At 37.5% G+C, this 20,499-nt stretch overlaps 1 protein-coding gene across 16 annotated transcripts in view; it reads left to right on the plus strand.

The window, feature by feature from the left end:
- Window positions 1–20,499, plus strand: part of TMCC1 (transmembrane and coiled-coil domain family 1) — a 179,147-nt gene that overhangs the window by 132,144 nt on the left and 26,504 nt on the right. Inside the window, exon 1 of one of the 16 annotated variants that reach the window (XM_033131576.1) lies at window positions 9,259–9,542. The exons of 14 other annotated variants lie outside the window; for them this stretch is intronic. In XM_033131576.1, the coding sequence (XP_032987467.1) occupies window positions 9,480–9,542 (63 nt within the window). In that variant the 5' untranslated portion in view covers window positions 9,259–9,479. Of the gene's footprint in view, window positions 1–9,258; window positions 9,842–20,499 lie in introns of those variants that run through there. One more of the 16 variants, XM_033131580.1, reaches the window with a different exon arrangement.

Raw genomic sequence — 20,499 nt, forward strand, 5'->3', positions numbered from 1 at the left:
TGATCCCCCCAATAAGTGTAGTACCCACCTGGCACCATACATAGTTATTACAATATCACTGGCTATGTTCCCTATGCTGTACTTTACATCCCTGGATCTATTTTGTAACTACCATTTGTACTTCTTAATCCCTTCACCTTTATCTCTGAGTCCGCCAACTCCCCTCCATTCTGCTAACCATCAGTTTGTCCTCTATGAGTCTATTTCTGTTTTGTTTGTTCATTTGTTTTTTAGATTCCACATATAAGTAAAATAATGTGGTATTTGTCTTTCTCTGTTTGACTTATTTTCACTTAGCATAATACCTTCTAGGTCCATCCATGTTGTAGCAAATGGTAAGATTTCATCCTTTTTAAGGGCTGAGTAATATTCCATTGTGTATATGTGCCACATTTTGTTTATCCAATCATCTATTGATGGACACTTAAGTTGCTTCCATATCTTGGCTATTGTAAATAATACTGCAGTGAACATAGGGGTGCATATATCTTTTCAAATTAGTGTTTTGGATTTCTTCAGATAAATACCCAGAGGAGGAATTACTGGATCATATGGCAGCTCTGTTTTTAATTTTTTGAGGAACCTCCAAAACTGTTTTCCGTAGTGGCTGTACCAATTTGCAATCACACCAACAGTGTATGAGGGTTCCCGTTTCTCCACATCCTCACCAAAACTTGTTGTTTGTTGATTTATTGATGGTAGCCATTCTGGTAGGTGTGAGGTGATACCCTGTTTCCATGAAAATATGACCTAGCCAGGCAATCAGCTCTAATGCGTCTTTTGGAGCAAAAATTAGTGTAAGACCCGGTATTATATATTATATTTGACCGGGTCTTATATGAATTTTTGCTCCAAAAGACGCATTAGAGTTGATTGTCTGGCTATGTCTTATTTTCAGGGAAGCACAGTATCTCATTGTGGTTTTAATTTGCATTTCTCTGATGATGAGTGACATTGAACTTTTGTTCATGTGTCTATTGGCCATCTGTATGTCCTCTTTGGAGAAATGTCTCTTCAGGTCCTTTGCTCATTTTTTAATTGGATTGTTTGGGGTGTTTTGGTGTTAAGTTATATGAGTTCTTTATATATTTTGGATGTTATCCCTTTATCAGATATATCATTGGTGAATATACTCATCCATTCGGTAGGTTTTTCTTTTCGTTTTTTTGATGGTTTCTTTTGCTGTGCAAAACCTTTTAGTTTGACATAGTCCAATTTGTTCATTTTTTCTTTTATTTCCCTTGGAGGGCAACTATCTTAACACTATTTTCAGTGAAAGAGAAAGCAAACACAGGAGCTATAAATTAAATGCTGTTTAATTTGCGAGGTTCTCTAGCAAATCTCTAACTGTTAATAAAGTGATTTAGATAACTGCATTAAAAAGAGTTTGCCTAGTGGGATCTTTTTAAACCTTTATCAGATATAGCTCTTGTTACATTGGAATACATTTAAAAAATTAGGGTGTCTTAGTCATTTTTTGATTTTAAAATTCTAGAAAGGAAGCATTATTAATATTACCTTAATATTAGTGTATTATACCAGAAACAATATAATTACAACTTAAAACACCCTGAGAGAAAACGATTGTATAATTATTGAAAAGAGTAAATGAAATGCCTACCAATATCCCCATCTCAATTTTGTTTACAAAGAGACACTGAAAGAATATTTGTTATCATGAAAGAATATTTGTTATCAATTAATCATGGACAAATTTGTCTTATTAAACTTTTACCTTCAATGTGCAAGAGAAAGCACTAAGTTATTAGAAATTTTAATTGTGACTTCTGTTTTCCAACCCTCTAGCTTAGTAGTCTACAAATTGTCAATTTTAACTTTAAAATGTTTTGCAAATTAATTTTTATCAAGTCATAAGGACATAAAAGTAATTTTGTCAGAACATATTTGTGGGAAGATAGAAAATGTTTATTTCTTGAACGGCTGCTGAAGTCAGGAACAAATGAGAGACAGTTTCGTGGGGATTTTGTAAAAATGGCTTGTAAACTGAGGTCTTTCGTATTTATTGCTTCTTAGTCCTAGTTTTAATTGTGATGATTTTTTCCCCTCAGACATTTCTAGTTTTATTGAATCATGGGGTACACTATAGTTTAAGGTCTTTTGCAACTGTAATTTGGAATTCTGTGGAATTTTTTTTTGTAACTTTACTTTTTACGTGGCTGTAGAATCTCAGAAACTAACTCAATCCTTAGAGGATTAATATTAATTCATAAACAAACACTGTCTAGCAATCAGAGGTAGCCCTGTAAAACACTGAATCCAAAAGAATGGAAGGTTCCAATTCAGAACAACAACTAGCTATAGACTTAAACAAAATAAGCATGTATTTGAGGAGATCCAATTTTGTTTTTATTTCTTAATGATTCATTCAACAGACATTCATTGAGCCTACACTGTATACTGGTTCTGGGAACAGAAGTGAATGTAGGGCCTTCCATGTGTGTCTCTCCTCCCTCCCCTTTTTAAAATAATTATAATGAATTGGTCTTATATTACTTTTAGGGAGCTTTATTTTATGAGTAGTTTCACTAGGTCGACAGATTGTTGACCTGTGGCCATAGGTCCTTGTTTCACAGTTAAGAGTTTAAGCAATCGCCTGTGCTAATTTACCCATTTAAATACTGTGGCAAGTCTGTATATTCTAGTGCAGGGGTGTCCAAACTTTTTTCAACGTTTTTCACCAAGGGCCGTATGCGGTAAAATACACAAACAGCCGGGCCACTCACTCGAGGTGAAGTACGTGTTGCCTCACCCGGTTTATTTAAGTAAACTATATATATATTTGGAATTTGCTGCGGGCCAATAAAAAATGGATTGCGGGCCTTAGTTGGCCCGCGGGCCGCAGTTTGGACACCCCTGCTCTAGTGGAATACTGAAACCTCAGAACAGTATTTCCCTCTCGCTTCTATTTTGGAACAAGTCATTTTATGTTAGATTTTTTAAAAAGTATTTTAAGTAGATTGAGCCTAAGAAAATCAGACCAGTGAACATGATGGCATCTATTACTGGATTCTGACAAGTAAAATCAAGATCGAAGGCTTACAGATATTTAAAGAATACATCATGCTTTGTGAAAACTCTTAAATTGTAAAAATCGGATGTCTGGGAATTTATCGGCCTACCCACCTCCCACCTTCTAGTTTTTAATCTCCAACCTCAACCCTGCAATTTCCAGCCCTATTTCTTAGGTACTAAACATTGATTCATTTTAAGCTCCATAAATCACACAAGTCCCACGACCAAAGGGTGCAAATCCATGTCCTCTGCAGACTAGCAGCAGCCTTCCAGCCCATCTTACTAACAGAATATGGCACGTTGTCCAAGCTTAATGATGTGAAACAATAGAATACTGTAATATGATCGTATCTCAAAAGAAAGGGTAAAGGAATGAAAAACTGGCCATTTGCTTGTTTTTTGATGGTAAATTTAAAGAAGTTTGGAAAGATACATTTCTTATACATTTCTATAAGTAGCCAGTTAATACCGGTAGTGTCAGTCTTCACCTTGCTTTCTACTCTTTTTTTGGTTGTATCTCTATATTGAGTCATATGGCTGTTCCTAAAGAATATTTGGAGCCACTAGGGCTCTATGCAGTTTAGTGGAAAATTAAATAGTAAAGAATAATAAAGCCAGGTTATTTTCAATTTTTTGTAATAGCTTCATATCTGTCCAGCCTATCCCTCTTCCCCGACCCCACCTCCAAGCCATTTATGGCTGGTAATGCTTTGGATAGAATAAATTGAGACAAATCCTTTTTCTTCTCACATGGACTTGAAATAGCCCACTGAATGTCATTTTTCTTCATTTTAGCAATTTTCATATTTTCTGGAATGTGGAAAATTGTGTTTATTTTTTATTCCTGAGAGCCTCAAGTATAGTAACAGAGCATTACCTATTAACCTCCAGGTGGTAGTTTTCCAGACATAGAATATGCTTGGGCATATTCTAATGATTTACTTTATACTTTCGAAATTTGAGTGTTTTAACATTGAAGGCGTGACATCACTTAGAAAATAAAACTTAAATCAACCTTGTCCACCAAAAGTTCTTTATATTTTTTTTCCGCATGAGCCTGCTATTTTGAAAATGTTTGTTTACAAATACCATATATTTTCCTTAAAAAAAAAAGTCGGAACGAAGAGCCAGTCAGCATTTCTGAAGCACTAATACAGCGGTACCATCTGGAGTAGTTATAATTCCAGACAGAGTTAAATATTTGTCATTTTGATCTGCCCATACAGCTTTATTGTGAGGAAATGTACAGTTTCCACTGGGCCTTTGGAAATCCTGAAAACAACTTGACCCTTTTGTGGACCTGATTTTGGAGACCACTATTCTATACTCTGCTTCATGACATCAAAAAGACTATTTTATTATACCATTTCATTTTATGAAATAAATTTTGTAGATTCTGCAGGTGGGACTTGGAGTTTACCTGGCCCTTTTTTGAGTAAGGGGGTGGTATTACCATCATGGCTTTGTGATACTTTGCAGTTGTGAAACAGCCCCTTGTGGCCCCTTTGAGCCCCTTAGGTGGTGGATGACATTGTGGGCATGATTCCTTTGAGGTAGGCAGAGCCTAACTAAATAAGCGACCTTCCTGCTTATTGCACTTCTTCAGGTAAGTGTCTCGGATAGCAGGACAGGCTGTTTAGCTCGTTTCTAAAGAAGAAGGTCAGTGCCTACACTCTTCCTTCCTGAAACCTCCTAACTCTAATCTGGCTCTAAGCAAAAGCCTGTGTTGCTCTCCTTCCTGAATGAATTAGTTCTAAGCAGTAAAAAGAAAGTACTTGCCTTATTTAGAGGTTCATATGACCATACTAATCTCAAAAGATTTTAAAACTCTTTCCAGTTCCTTGCTTTGTCATTTTTCTGCTCCCTCACCCACTGGCTGGTTATGGGGATTTGCTTATGCATAAAGAGAGCTGCTGAAGTCAAAACAAAACCTACCTCTTATTGAATCCCAATGGGAGGTTAATGTAGTTAGGGACTTTTTGGCTGAAGTGGTTGCAAGAGGGAGGAGAGCAGGAGAAGTGACTCCTTGAGGATGCCCAACCCATACAACACTTTTTTTTTTTTGATACGACGTATTTTAACGTTAGTGCCTTCCTTGCAAATCTATTCTCTGCCATCTAGGACCACAGATAGTAATTGATTTATTAGATTTATTATTGTTCTTCCTTGACTCAACGTTACTTTTCCCATCTTTTGCCATTTTGGGAAAAACGTATCCAGTCAGTCAGGAAGGTCACTCTATAGGAACAGAACAAGCTCCATTGTCTTCGGACATTTCCCCCCAGTGGATCCTTTATTAATGTAATATAATAAAGGGTGGAAGAGAAGGAGAACATTAGGCATTTTATCCGAAAAATAAAGTGGTATTCATGAAGTCTCACAGCTGAAATAGGCTTTAATAATATGGGAAAGCCTCTGGAATTAGCCTTGGTTTTTATAAAGAACATCTTTTGTCTGGGATTTGCTTCCAAATAATTGCAGGGAAGGAGGGGGGCGTGGGCCATGAGTTAATAATTGAAGCTGACTGAAGACTGCACAGGATTCATTATCTTCTCTGCTTTTATATATGTTAATAAGTTTTTAAAAGACGTCTTTCCCCAGGAATTTTGGAAGGATAAAATCTATTTCCTTACGAAATTTTTAACATCCCCCATACTCCACAGTGTTGAACAAAATGAAGGAAGTATTGGTTCCCTCAGGTTTGTATTACTGAGGGAGAAAATATCTTCTTGTCAGAGATACTTCTGAACTTAGTAGGTCATTTTTTTGTGTTGCTGCCCAGATTATGTTGTATTTATTCAGCAATATATAAATTTATTTCATAAATTAGATTCTCACGAAACTTGTATTCAGTTTTGTTTTTGCCCAAGGGTATATTCAGTAAACTTTAATCAGTGTTGAGATGTCTAAAACATACTCAATGAAAGAATAGTATTAAACAGTTTCTTTATAAAGTAACAAACACTTAAATGCTCTTAGATTTTTTTTTTAAGGAAACCTTTTGTGTCATCAAATAAAGTATCCCTGTTACATCTCTGGGTAGCTCCTTAATTCTGGGGTGCCTATTTTCCCAGTCTGGGTCCTAACTGGACTTTCCTGATAAAATGCTGATTTAATCCTCAGTCTCTTCTATATTGTCAGAGTAATCACTCATATTAAGATTATCACTGCCAACTGAGATGCTAGAACTTTAAAGCAAGTATTGGCAAACTTTTTTTTGTAAATGGCCTGATGATATTTTAGGCATTGAGGTCCACGTAGGCTCTCTCATCCATAGTCTTCTTTGGTTTTTTGTTCTTTACAACTCTTTTAAAAATAGTTCTTAGCTCTTTTGTAAGAGCCTTTTAAAATAGGCAGAAGGCTATAGCTGGCTAACTCCACCTACACAATTGCTTTTTAATTAGATGCTTTGAGAAATAAAAGGTAAGGATATAAATGTTAAAGGTTATTTTTAAAGGTAAAATTATGACTCTCATACAAAATGAACATGTGTCATCAAAGATTTTATTTAACTCACTAATTAACTAGTTATTGGGAACCAGTATGATGTTAAAATCAGTCCAAATGAGAATTGGACTTAAGGAAATCTATATTCTCTGCTTGACATAATGTATTTGAATTGCATCACCAACACTGTCCACAAGGTAATTTCCATCTCTACAGAGCTGCAAAATAACCTAGCCAAAGACAGATGCACACCTTTACACAATCAGATAACCCCCAGAGAATCCAGTAAAACACTGGGCATTCCCCCGAAAGGACTCTTAAAACCTTGCACCATTTTAGTTTTTCACAATTTCTGCCGACAATCTCCCATCCTTCTAGTGATCATAAATGCTTTCCGAAGATTATTCTCAGTCTCATTAGGTTTGACCCGATTATTTATGTAAGTGCAGTAAGACACTTACATATAGACATCATATAGACATCCTTAAAATTTCTTTGCAAATCCAGAGCCATACAGTTTTGAGCAACTACTAAGGCTACAATATTTGTTTCTATATGGAATTTTTCACAAAAAATCTTAGATTGGATTTTTTAAAAACCTATTATTTTATTATTCCAAGGTTAGGAAACCACACCTAAGAAACTCTCTCACTAGATTTCACCCTCAGTGCTGATAAATTTGGGTCCCCTTCAAGTCCCCTATATTTGCTAAGGCTTACCAGGAAGCAAGTAACCTTCCTTACCACCTATACACCAGGGACCCTGTAAATCAGGCATCAGGTCAGTTTTCCTGGGAGGGCTTCTTTATAGGCATTGGCTCCATATATAAAGCCAACTGTTCTCTAAAGTGGTTCTCTTTTTGTTTCACACCCTTCAACAGAGACTACCAAATGGTCAACCATAAAAATAAAATTCTCAACCAGTGCTGCCATCAGTGAGGAGTAACTTATCAACTGTGCATAAATAGGAAACAAAAACAAAATCAGCAAGAGAAAACAAAATTTTTTTGACAGAACCAGAAAGTCAGCAAAATTAAAGTTCTGTTGCCATGTGAGATTTACTTTGGGAGCCAAGAAGAGCTGTACCTGAGCGAATGCAGCCAGTGAGGGGCACTTACCTGGCAACTCATGTAAATCCACTGGAATCTCGGTGAAACCTCAAAAACTGTGTAAGGATCATTTTTTAAAAGTAAAATCATGACTCTCATACAAATATACAGTGAACATTTCTCATACACAAGGTTTGCTTTAGACCCTGGCGACTCTTCAGGGCCCCTGTCTTCCATATGGTAGCTTATCCAATCAAGACAGTTTTGATTTTATGGCACCTTGTCTCAACGCGTGCTTCATTGATCTCAATGGTAGGGAAGAGGATAAAAGAGCCTCATAACAGTATGTGGTTTGGTTTTGTCTGAGCGGTGAGATTACAAGTAATTTTTGCTTTCTTTTATGCCCATTCATGTTTTCAAAGTTTTCTACAATGAGTATAATTATCTTAAAAGAAGATATATTAAAAATGCTAGTAAACAGAATTAAGCAAACATCAATATTTGATGCTAGTGGTGGAAGATTGGGTATTTTGCCATTGTTTTTGTAGAAAAAAATATTTACCCTTTTGAAACCTTACAAGCTAATTTTTAAGCAAGGACAAAACTTGTATTAAGTCATAAAATTCTTTATTAATTTGTTCTGGAGAGTTAATGTCAGAGTTCTGTGCCTCTAGAGATAGAAGAGAAATTTCTGGAGCCATGGTTTCTACTCAGAATTTTCTTCAAATTCATTCAAGGTGCTTTGGATTCAATTTAGAGGGCTTTATCTGATTTAAATGAAAAAATGCTATGTGAAACTGGTGAATGCTGTTTAGAAAGACCTTTGCCCTCTTACTGCTGTGCTGGCCTGAGCTTCCAGCCCCATACTTTAAAAGACAGAAATTATCACAGCTGTAGTTTCATAGAAATGACTGCACTGCATTATATCAATCTGTCTTCATATCTGATTTCTTTCCATATTAACTGAAGAGGTATCTTAGTAGGTATTATACATTGTACATGCTACACTGTATTTTATAATCATTAAAATTCTTCCTGTGTGCATTCCCCGAAACTGCTCTTACAAATGAAGAAATAAAGCTCAGATCTCATAGCTTGCCTAAATCCCCAAGTGACATTTTCAGAGCAGGAATAGTATCTTTAAGATGTTTTGTTCTTTAATGCAGTATCATGAGTATTCAGTAAGTAGTATATAATGGTAAAGGACTGAGCCTGGGCTTACAATTGTGGTGTTTTAATCCGTTGCTTAAACTTAGGAGAACTCCAGTGCCTTTCATTCAGAAGCAGTTTTTCTCTTTGTCGATAGTAAATAAGACTTTAGAGTCTCATGCTCAATTTTCTTTTTCTCGCTCAATTTTCGTTTAAATGACTTTGTGAACCTCAAGTGAAAAATAAGAGAAGAAACATTAGGAAAGCATGGAAATCTGTTCTGGCAATCTTTCAGTCTTTTATCAAAACATGGGGAGATTGTTTTTTCTTCGTATTTATTAAACCAAGCTACCTAAACAGTGTTACTTTATTTAGAATGTTTCTAACCTTCTTTAAGGTATTCTCTAAACCTTATCTGGTTTTTGAATGAGAAGACAAATGTGAATATTAAATTAAGGCCCTGTAGCTTTAAATTCAACCAGTTGGATGCTTTTGTCTTCTATAAAAAATGCTCACAGCTTGAGAAGAGAGGCAGAGACTGTCTGTGATCTCCATCCTCAGAGTCAAACTTCATTTGCATTAGCAGCTCTAGCAAACTACACACACACACACACACACACACACACACACACACACACACACACACACACACAGATGTTTGTTTGGCAGCAGCTTTCTGTTTATTCAGCACAGAGTCCTCCCAGGCTCCCAGATGTAGAAAGGTCTGCGAGTTGCTGCAGGAGACAGTGCCGGCACTGGATGCAGGCCGAGGTCGGCACTGCGGAGGGCTGGCTGTGCAGGGATGTTGATGTGGTGCGGCTGTGCCTGCCTGCTCTGTGAAAGGCCCTTCTCTGAGGCTGTGAAGGTGAGAAGCCCAGGAATCCACTAGAAGCTTCATTTCAGCTGGCTCTTTGGGAGGGCCATGCATTCCCAGTGGTAGCTGTCCTCATTTACTGCGTTATTCTCGGAAACCAAGTATGTGCAGCCGTGACAGACTGTGCCACAGCTCCTCTGCAGCTTGGAAGCTGGGACAAATGGAAAGAGCTCACGGCCAAAAGAGGTTGTGATTTGTTTTCACAATCCAAGCTTGCTCTGGCCAATTTACAAATGAAGGATGAGCTTTGTGGCAAGCAAAATCAGCAGACTGCCTGACAGGGGGTTTTGGTAAGATAAATGTGTTGCTTGTGTTTGTTGGATTTGTTTTTTCTTGTGTTTTGTTGTTGTTTGTTTGTTTGTTTGTTTGTTTCTGTATCAGCTACATAGAATTTCCTCTTGGCAATAACTAAAACATTTTGCAGATTCACATTTGATCGAAAGGGATGGCCAAGGGAGCCAAAAAGTAAAACATTATTTCTGGTCATTCAGTTGTGACCTTCAGAGATAATTATCAAGTTTTCTCAGATATCGATGAACAGGCAGAAGCCAAGAATTTACAGAGCCAAGGATGCTGTCTGACGGATATTTTTTCCCTTCTTTGAACAGTCATGCTTACCTCCCTTTTCCCCCCAGCTTTTCCTATGGCCTGTGGTGGAGAAGAAAAAAAATAAAGGCTTTCTGCTCTGAATTGTTGCCACTGGAACAGTAATAGTAATAGGCTGAGAACATAACTATGGAGGTGGGGGAAGGCGGGATGGAGGAATCTGCTGTTTTCATAGTTGTGCGTTGGTGGGTGTTTGTCTTGCATTCATTATCCCTGCTCTTCAATATCAAGCGGTTATTAGTGCTTTATTCTGCCTATTCTGTGCTTTAATCCCTTTTATGTTCTATTTTGTACATTTCATTTGCCAGACCCCAGTTCTATCATTGTGAAGCCCTTGTCTGTTATTATTAATACATAGTAGCGTTTATTAGAGTAAAGATAGTTGTAGAAAATAGCCCTGAAATATTTATGGACCCCCAAGAAAGATAGACATTTTCCCTTTGAAATCTAGGTTTTGCTTTCAGCACATTTTAGAGTCTTGATTTTGGAACCTTTAATAAGCGTTTTATTATAAGTTAAAGAAATAGGTCACATTAGATCCATAGAATCTTACTGGAATCACCTTGCTCTAATTTGCTTTAAGTTAGACCCTCTTTTTTTATGTTTTTCTAAGCATTAAGGTTTCCTTTTCCTCAGCTTGACTTGGGCAAGGATTGTTGGAAGGTATGGTAACTGTTTTGTTTAGTCTCCCTCAGATCTTGATCTTGGGCCCCACTTCTCACCAGCAGAGAGAGCCAAGTTTCCTAGCTGCCTATAGTGGGCACAGAAGAGACCCATTGACACCTGACATTTTGCTGACTCATTGGTTATGTAAGCCGTATAAATACAGCTACCCATATACTCCGTTAGGTTACTGGGCAGGTGGCCCTGTCCCTGGTTACTGACGTTTTCCTCTCTCACCATCCTTCTGGCCTTCCTTAAGCGTTTTTGGTAACACAACCAAAGGTCTCAACCTTTACCAAGTGAATTCTCAGAAGCAGTGAATAGATAAGTCCTTTTTCTTTTATCTTTTTTTTTTTTGAATTGCCGTGTCAACTGTGTTTTTTCATCTTGATGATGATAAAATTCCAAATTCTGTATTCTCTTGACTCATGTAACATACAGTAATAATACTTTTCTTCATTCATGACCTGGCTAAAGTAACAACTTCCTTTTCTGTCTTCGAGAGCTCAGTTCAAATGTCCCTGTTCAAAAAATTCTTCTATGACCTCCCAATCTAAAGTAGGTTTCCCTCCCTTACTTTATTCCTTTTATCACAACACTTTGTTCTTTTTCTTCATACATCAGGAAAACAAATTGCAAGGATAATTGCAAAATAAATTGTAGTAAAAGCTTCGGTCTTTTCCACAACCTGCTTCTTAATATCATAGCACTGTAATGTCCTTCCCCCATCTGCTTCTAGTTTTCTGTAGGCTGTCCTACATTTTTACCCTGCAGATAACCTAGATACATAGTAGAAATGTTCTTCCTTTCATATGCAAAATCCCTGAAGTAGTCACTTTCATCATCTACCATTATTTTATTTGTAATTTATCCGAAAAATTGAAATCTTGCTATTGCTTATCACATGTGAAAGAATTGGCCAAGATATGGACCTGCATCCACAGCTGGTCTTGTTCTCTGTGTCTCCTCTTTTGCCATTCTCTGAAATAATTCCAGAATCCATGAGGAGGTTGCTACTGGCATTTAAGACTGGATAATTGTTAAGGCTGGATAAGACTGTGTATTGCAAGAGGAATGCCTCAAATATTTTTTAGTGTTCCCTGATAGAATAGTACTGCCACTGCTGGAGCCTCTCTTTTACCCCCCACACCCCCCAACAGAGTGCAGAAATGCAGAAACAAGTTGGGAAGGTTAGTTCCTTTTCATTTAAGTAATTTTTTCACAAAGGCGTAAGCATTCAGTTTGCCTTTTCAGAAGTCTGAATAGTTGAATTTCCTTCTTATTATCTCATGCAGTGGAGCCTGAATTTCAGTGATTTCTTAACCCCTTTTAAGAGTTATATTATACTTCCACTTAAAAACCTTAGAAACAATTGGACTATCGTCTCAAATCCATACCAGTCACATATTTATGTCAATTATTCATACATGTGTTTAATTTAGTCCTTTTTTAAGTCACAAGTTGTCCTGTTGTAACATGGAAGTATAAACTAGATTATATTCTTCACATTCTATTTAAGAAAGTTGGTTTATATATCATGGTTTGTCATCATAGATCCTGAATGGGAAAAATCTGAGCAATTCTAAATATTATATTGCAAAAGAATGACTGTAGTTCTAACATTACTTGGCTACCTGCAACTGAATAAAAATTATTTTAAGAGAAATTTATTTAAACAGGAGACAGATCATTATTGTACTCTTCATAAACTCTTCTCAATAGATCAAGTTTCAGTTCATTGAAAAAAATACAAAACCTTTGACAAGTGCTACTCTGGGCTATTTTTTTCCTTAGAATCTGTAATTTTGAGAACATAGATGCTTTTTTGAACACTAGAATAAAATAGATATACCTATAAAGTTAATGTAAATGCCTGCTGTGTATACTCTCTCTCTAATACCTGAAGAGTCAAAAGTTTTTAAAGACCCTGGAAATGTGAAATGACTTTTTGTCTATACTTCCCATTATATCAGCTGCTTTTGGACAGTGCCACACTGCTACCACCTTCACATCACCCGCAGTACCCCACTTCATGCTCCATATATATATATATATGGAAAGAGGGTGTGATCCTAAATATGGAATTCCCATCCAGAGTCTAACTCTGTAGAAATCATCAGTGCCTCCTTTTTCTGTTGGTCTAGGTGGTAGTGATCCTGGCTGTTTTGAAAAGTATCGTAGTGAAGTAGGTTAAGAGCAGGGGCTCTGAAGCCAAATCTCCTGAGTGTAAATCTTGGCCCTGCCACTTACTGGTTGTATGACCTTGGGCAATTCCCTTTACGTCTCCTGAATCAATTTCCTCAGCTGTAAAATGGGGATTATAATAGTGTATGTCCGAAGGTTGTTTTGAGGATTAACTAAAAAATACAAGCAAAGCACTCACAGTAGTACCAGGTATGTAGTAAACACTCAATTACTACTACTTCTGCTACTCCCAGCGTAATCAGCACCGTCAGATTTACATATAAACCAGATCGAACCTTGAGCTTTCATAGCCTCAAAAGATGTCTGAGGAGTAAGCCTCGTGAGACAATCCTAGAAGCATCCAAATAGTTCACATACGAAAGTAATGATGTTGGACATTTAACTCATGTTTTGAACAGAACAAGAGAGAGGATACTAACGTGTATTATTAGTGCGACACATATAAAAGTGTAAACCAACTCTCCGCTTTTTTAAATTAAGAAATATCTGATTTTTGAGCCAAATGTTTTTAATGTGTAAAGGTACAATATTTCAAGGATTATTAGAAGTCAACCTCTGATTTATTAAGATCCTGTGCTATGAAAGTATTTCCTATTCACTTACCTGTGAATATGTGCTATGCACAGTTTCAGGTGTTAGAGAAACAGAAGTGGACAAAACGAAAATCAGTACCTTCATAGACCTCACATTCTAGTTTTTGGTGATAGATACGAATACAAGAACATATGTCAGAAGATAATAAAAAGTTCTATGTGGAAAATAAAGCCAGGAGAAAGAATAAGGAATTCATAATGGAAATGGAGATCGCAGTTTTAAATAGGGTATCAGAGAAATCCTCATTCTAAGGTGACATTGGAACAAAGATTTAAAGGAGATGATGGTGTAAACCATGAAGTCTGGGAAAGAGCATTTCAGGCAGAAAGAACCCTAAGTGAAAAAGCCTTGAAATGGGGCATAGCTGGCACGTTCCAGGAACAGCACAGAAGCCATTGTAGCTGGTGGCAGTGGAATAAAGGGATGAGTAGTAGGAGATAACAGTCAGGGAGGTAATGGATGTGGTGCCGGTGCCAGATCATGGGCATTTAGGCCACTGAAAGGGCTTTAGCTTTTACTCTGACTGAGATAGGGAGCCACTGGAAAGTTTTGGAGGTAAAAGACTGTTGTGGGGGTGGCTGGGTAGCTCAGTTGGTTAGAGCGCGAGCTCTAACAGCACAGTTGCTGGTTCGATCCCCACATGGGCCGCTGTGAGCTGCGCCCTCCACAACTAGATTGAAACAACTACTTGACTTGGAGCTGATGGGTCCTGGAAAAATACACTTAAGTAAATTTTTTAAAGTTAAAAAAAAAAAACGACTGTTGTGATCTGACATATTTTAAAAGGATCACTCTGGCTGTTCTGCAAATAATTGACTATTAAAATATTATTGCAGTCATAGTTAGGAGACTATTGCAGTAGTCTAGGTGAGAGCTGATAGGGGCTTAGACTAGGTGGGCAGCAGTGGAGATTCACTGAGAAGTGGTCAGATTCTGCTTTCTTTTTAGCAAGTAGAGCCCACAACATCTGCGGGGGCAACACAGTGTGTGTACATAAGGGATAGCAACGCAGACTTTGTAGCCAGACTGTCTGGGTTAAACCATTGTCTTTGCCACTTCTTTACTTTGTGATCTTAGACAATTTAATTCTTTATGCTTCAGTTTTCTTAGCTATAAAATAAATATGAAAAGGTAATAATACCCACCTTGCAGTGTCGTTGTAAGAATTAAACAAGTTAGTATACATACAAAGGATTTAGAACAGTGCCTGGCACACAGTAAGTACTATAGTATATGTTTTAACAGCTATCGGTTAATATTGTTCTTAATTGGATAGGTATGGGAGAGAAAAAGGAGTCAAAGCTGTCTACAAGGCTTTGCATCTGAGCACGTGGGTTAATGAAATAGCCATTAGCTGAAATGGGAAAGACTGCAGGAGCAGCAGGTTTGGGGGATATCAGGAACTCGGTTCTGTACATAGTAAGTTTGAAATGGCTGTTCATGTAGCGATAGTGAGTAGGTAATTGGATATATAAGTTTAGAGTTAAGGGAAGTGTGGGCTGGAAGTTTACATTTAGAAGTTGTTAGCAAATAAGTGGTATTTAAGACCATTTTGAGAGAAAGGATTAATTAGGCCCTAAAATGGGATGGGGCCGTGTAGTTTGGACAGCCCCTCCTTAGAGCCTCTGCTCTTCCTGAACTATCTAACGAGCCTGACAATATCTAGTTCAGGGAGAGCCAGGTTATTACAGACTCCATGGAGCTTTCCAAATTCTTCCATTGCTTTAGAATTTTGTTTTATCAAAATTGCTCGAAATAAATAGGATTAAGTTGAGTCTTAGAAATCTTTTGTTTTAATGAGACTTGTCATAAAAGTATTTGTAGGGAATTAACTTGTAAAGGGGTACCCATTGGTGGCAGTTTTACAAATTGGCTTATCTGCATATGGATTTTGTATGTATTTTTAAATTCTCAGCAGTGAAAACATTTTTCTGTGTCACCTCCTTTTACTGGTTAGCTCGTGCTCAGAAAATAGAAACTAATTTTAGCATTAGCAGATTTGTGTGCTTCAAACTATCATTCTTCATTCTGAAGTCGTGTAAGAATGATTTTTAAATAATCCATAGCCGGAGTTGCTTTTTTTTTTTAACAAAAGTTAAAATCTTAGAAGGAAACTTGGATCATATGTTCCATCTGTCAATCAGTATATCTTCATATAACGTTCTTAACATGCAGGCGTGAAGTCTCTGCTTGGATACTTTCAGTGGCATACAGAACCTCATCTCCTTATTTTCAGTATATGTCACTTATTTTTTTCTTTTAGGTATTGGAGAGAAATCTTTCTCTTAAAATCTGTTAATCATCTGTAAAATAAATTTTCTTAACTGGATGACCCTTTAGGTTCCTTCCTAGCTCAAAGACTCTGCATATAAAAATAACACTTAACCATGACAAAGCAGCACGTTATTGTCTGCTTACACCATCACTACCAGGAGGAGAGGCTCCTGAAGAGCTTGCTTTTTTTTTTTTTTTTTTGTAGTACCTCCCATGCCTAACATAGGTTGTGTGCGTAAGAGGCATTTTGCAAAGTTCTGTTAAAAGAAGCATAAATCCTCTGTCCAGGCTCACATGGATCCATTAAGTCCACACATCAGGCCTGAAGTACATCTGGCAGTGGTAATCCCCAGGGATGTCTTTCAGGTAAACCAGGAAGTCAGTCTTCCTGTGTAATAAAGCAATTCTGAGCAGCAGATCGCAATCCCATAATGGATATTTTGCATTTGGGTTGGTGCAGGGTGGGCCAAATAGGATGTTAATAATCTAAAAGGATATTCAACCCAGTCAGTAGTTTTTACTCAACAGCCTCGGAGGGATAAGTATCACCTATTGGAAGCTAGTTTTCTTACAAAAACTCTGGCGTTTGTTCCATTTATAGTAACGTAGGCTCAGTCACTGCCTGGCACCTAAGATCCAGAAGGCTCACGTTAGGGAGATGCTGGTGAGCGTGTATAATAAAGACATTCATGGTATTTTCTTGTACAAGGCACGTGCTAGCATCTTGCGGTTCAGAGATGAATGTCACATGATCCCTGCCCTCAGGAACTGTCAGGGGAGGCAAGACACCTTAACAGTCATTTCAATGTAACGTGATGAGGTCAGTGATAGAAGTGTGTGTATATAGCTGTATGGGAATCTGAAGGAAGAGCCGCTAATCCACCTGGGAGAGGAGGTTGTCAGGAAAGGTTTCCTGGAGGAAGCTGTACCTGAACTGGGTCTGGATGAATAGTAGTTAGCCAGAAAAGGGAAGGAGAACATGCCCTGGACTGGTGGTCGATTATGAATCTCTAGGGATTACCATTGTATGGGATTTGGGGAGTGGTCTCCCCCACTAAGTGCACTTGAATTGAACTACACACTCCAATTTTGGTTCAAAAACATGGTCATTATAGCTCTGAGATAAAATTTTAGCAGAACAATGGAACTGGGTGTACAGGTGCCCCAGCATTAAGTTTACACAGGCCACCGCACAACCTGCTCTATGAAATTGGCCCTGGAAAAGACCCACTTTCAGAAAAACCAAAATAGTCAAACTTCTGTTTGTTTTCAGATTAATTATTGTACAAAGATTTCCCCACTCACCACCCACTTCTTCTTTTGCCCTAAAATGACTTCTTCATTTTCTCAGAAATGATGTGGATTATTTAGTGTGCAGAATATGAAATTTCCCGAAAGAGTCCCAGTACTCTATAAAGCATAGATAAGATGACTTCATGTTGTCTTGTACTGAAGATAGCAGTGTCAGGTCTGGGATTTCTGAATCTTTTTTGGTTACGAACTTGGATGTTGAGTAATGAACCATATTATAAGGAATAGAAAAAGGTCACTTCTTGAATGTTTACCATGTTTGGTGGAATAATCTGATTTAACACACATTTAACATGTTTTCAAGTAATCTCATGAGGAAATGTTAATAACTTCATTGTGTAGATAAGAAAACTTGGGCTCAAAGAGAACAAGTAAATGGCCCAAAACACGAAGCTAGTAAGGTAGCAAACGCAGGTTTGAAGCCAGGTGCTTTTGCTCTTGTCCATGCCCTTTCCACCATACTGCCTTTATACATCACCGTTCTCAAAGCTGGGTACTGCCATGTTCTGACACTTTCATTCCCTTAGATTTTTAATATGTTTGCAAATGAAAATTGTAAGCCATTATAAAGCTTATCAAATACTCTGCTCTAAATGGCTCTTCTTTGCTCCTGATTAATTGGTGTTTTGAGGAATCTGTTTAAAATGTTCTCTTGGGCTGTTTTCTGATCAATTAATTTAGATCAGTTAATAGATAATTTACGCCTGGCAAATGAATTCTTAACAGTACGAGACAAAATGCAAGCAAAGCAATATAGTCTGCTGATTATAGCCACAGTTAGATATGAATCGCGGCTTTGACCACATCTCTAGCTTTGTAGCACATTGCCTAACCTTATCTATAAGGAGTCAAAATACATTTGACCAATTTGTGGTCCTAGCATTTTTCTACACAAATTAATTGTAGCCTCGGCCATAAGTGGCTAGGATTTGCTGTCCTGGTGGGTGTGATCAGACTGGTAGGCCCTTCAGGATCTAGCCCTGGGCGGCCCTGTTGAGTAGGCGATACGGCTGCTGTCGGCCTGCCTTAGGAGGAGGTGGGAGGAGGCACCTCAGCCGGCAGGTCATTTGTAAATTAGTCATAACAATTTCTGCTGTAGAGGGTTATTGTGAGGATGGGAGATGAGCTAGCCAGCTGCCCAGCCACAAGACCAAATCTCTAGAAAGGTGACTCTTACTATTTTACTGTAGTGTTGAATTACATTATTTCTTTGGTTCAAACTCTCTACGTGTCCCCTGTTGGTGCCTGAAAAGTAAAAGATCTTGGAAGGAAGTATATTCTCTTAATAGTTGAATCTTCTAATGTTTGAATTTTTAAAAAGAACCTGTTACATGGTACAAAAATAATAGCCAGCAATAACCGCTTACTCTGTGCCTGGTATGTTTTGAGCACTTTTATGTTTATTGACTCATTTCTTCCTTGCCGCCATCTTCTAAAGTGCACATTAGTATTACCTCCATTTTACAGTTGATAAAATGGATACAGAGGTTAAGTAACTTGCTCAAGGTCACATGGCTGGTAAGTGGCAAAGCCAGATTTGAACCCAAGCAGTTTATGCCAGAATCCATGCTTCACTACTACCCTAAATGTAGCCAGATTCAGTAATCTTGTTCTGATCTGTGCCTTTTTGTGTATGTTTAAGAAATTAATCGTTCTCTATTTTCCAATACTGCCTTCTAAAAGGTTTAAAATTTGCTTTTCACGTTTGCAATTTAGTTGTTTGGAGTGAGATAGGAATCTAAATTTTTATTGTTATATGTTGAAGGGCTTTGTTCATAGCTAACCTGTAATTCTGTAGGTCAGTGTATCTTCCTCTTTCTTCTTCTCTCTTTCCCTCCACTCCCCTCTTGGAATTTCTCCTTTTCTTCTCTCCTTCCTTTTTGAGGACAGTGCCTGCCAAAATTGGGAGTAGTGACTGAGTAATCCAGTGACTCATGGTTTCAGATGTTCAACTACTCTCCCACTGAAGCTGTAGGTTAGTTTTCTTTGGAAGCTGAAGACAGTGGTTCTGTCAGCTGGATTCTTGCAGGGGAACCATGCACTGGAAGGACATAGCCCAGGTAGGAGAGAAGTCAGATTAAAGACAATATGGTTTATTTCTTTAGTTACTGTGTAGAGAAATAAGATCACATCCAAACTGTGGTCATTTGTAAATAATTATATTGAAAGTTTATTGGGTTTCTTTTTTTCAATTTTAGAGATATAATCAAACCTTGTTTATAGTCTCAAAACCATCTTCTCACCAGTATGATCCATTTTTATCCTCCAAGAGTAATAATTAAACTTGATTTCCAGATCTACACTTCTTTAGACAACAGATTGCATGTAAGTTGATATTCAAATTACTAACAAAGAATCTAAGGAAACTAGACCATCCAGGCATTTAAGCTGGCAATATTGGAGCTAATAGTATTTCATATTGCTTTCCTTTTATACTATGGTAGATTTTGAGCTATTAAACATAAATACACAGTCAGGGTCATGTTACATATGGTAGTTATGGCATCTGAAATCCCATTCAGAAAGAAAATCACACAGTGGGATCCCTGTACAACATGAGAGTGAACCTAACACACTGAAGAGAGTGGGTTTCCAGGATCTCTTCTTACAACTCTTGGCAACTTGACTATCTGGAACTCTGACTCATCCTCCCTTTCTGCCTTCCTCTGGCCCTTGCACTGCTTGTTAACATGTACTTGAAGATGAATGGGGCAGATGGAGGATGTGATGCAAAAGAGTGGCTGTGCTAGTCCCTAACTATTCTGGATATTCTTTTGTATTAGTGGAGCATAATATCATCCTGTTACTCATTTTGGTTTTAAGTTACCTTTTGATTTTACTTAAGTGCACAATATTTCTTATGTGTTCATCTAGAAAGAAATATTGTTTTTATTCACATCAGTAGTAATACATTGAATCCAATAATGAACTGAATGTGTTTTAGAGTTAGAGATCAGCATGATTTCTGCTCAGATGGCAAACTGAGGAGATACAACCAAGATGAAAATAAGAGGATGCATCTGTAGACTGACAAGTTAATTATTAGCATTTCATAAGTATTTCAGAATTGGTGTATTACTGTCATCACAAAAATGGAATTCAACGTTTTTTAATATGAGGGTAACCTATATCGAGCAAATTGTTGCTGGGACAGGTTAGGGACTGTAAGCAAGGAAAAGAGTGTGCTCTTAATCTCCAGGATGGTAAGTTTGTGATTAGACATGCTTACTGGGAGTTTTTATTACCCTGAGATGGTTATTTTATTATTTATTTCTGTTACTGCTTAATAGAGAAG

Source organism: Rhinolophus ferrumequinum, chromosome 17 (genome assembly GCF_004115265.2).
Source record: "Rhinolophus ferrumequinum isolate MPI-CBG mRhiFer1 chromosome 17, mRhiFer1_v1.p, whole genome shotgun sequence".
Classification (NCBI taxonomy): Eukaryota; Metazoa; Chordata; class Mammalia; order Chiroptera; family Rhinolophidae; genus Rhinolophus; species Rhinolophus ferrumequinum.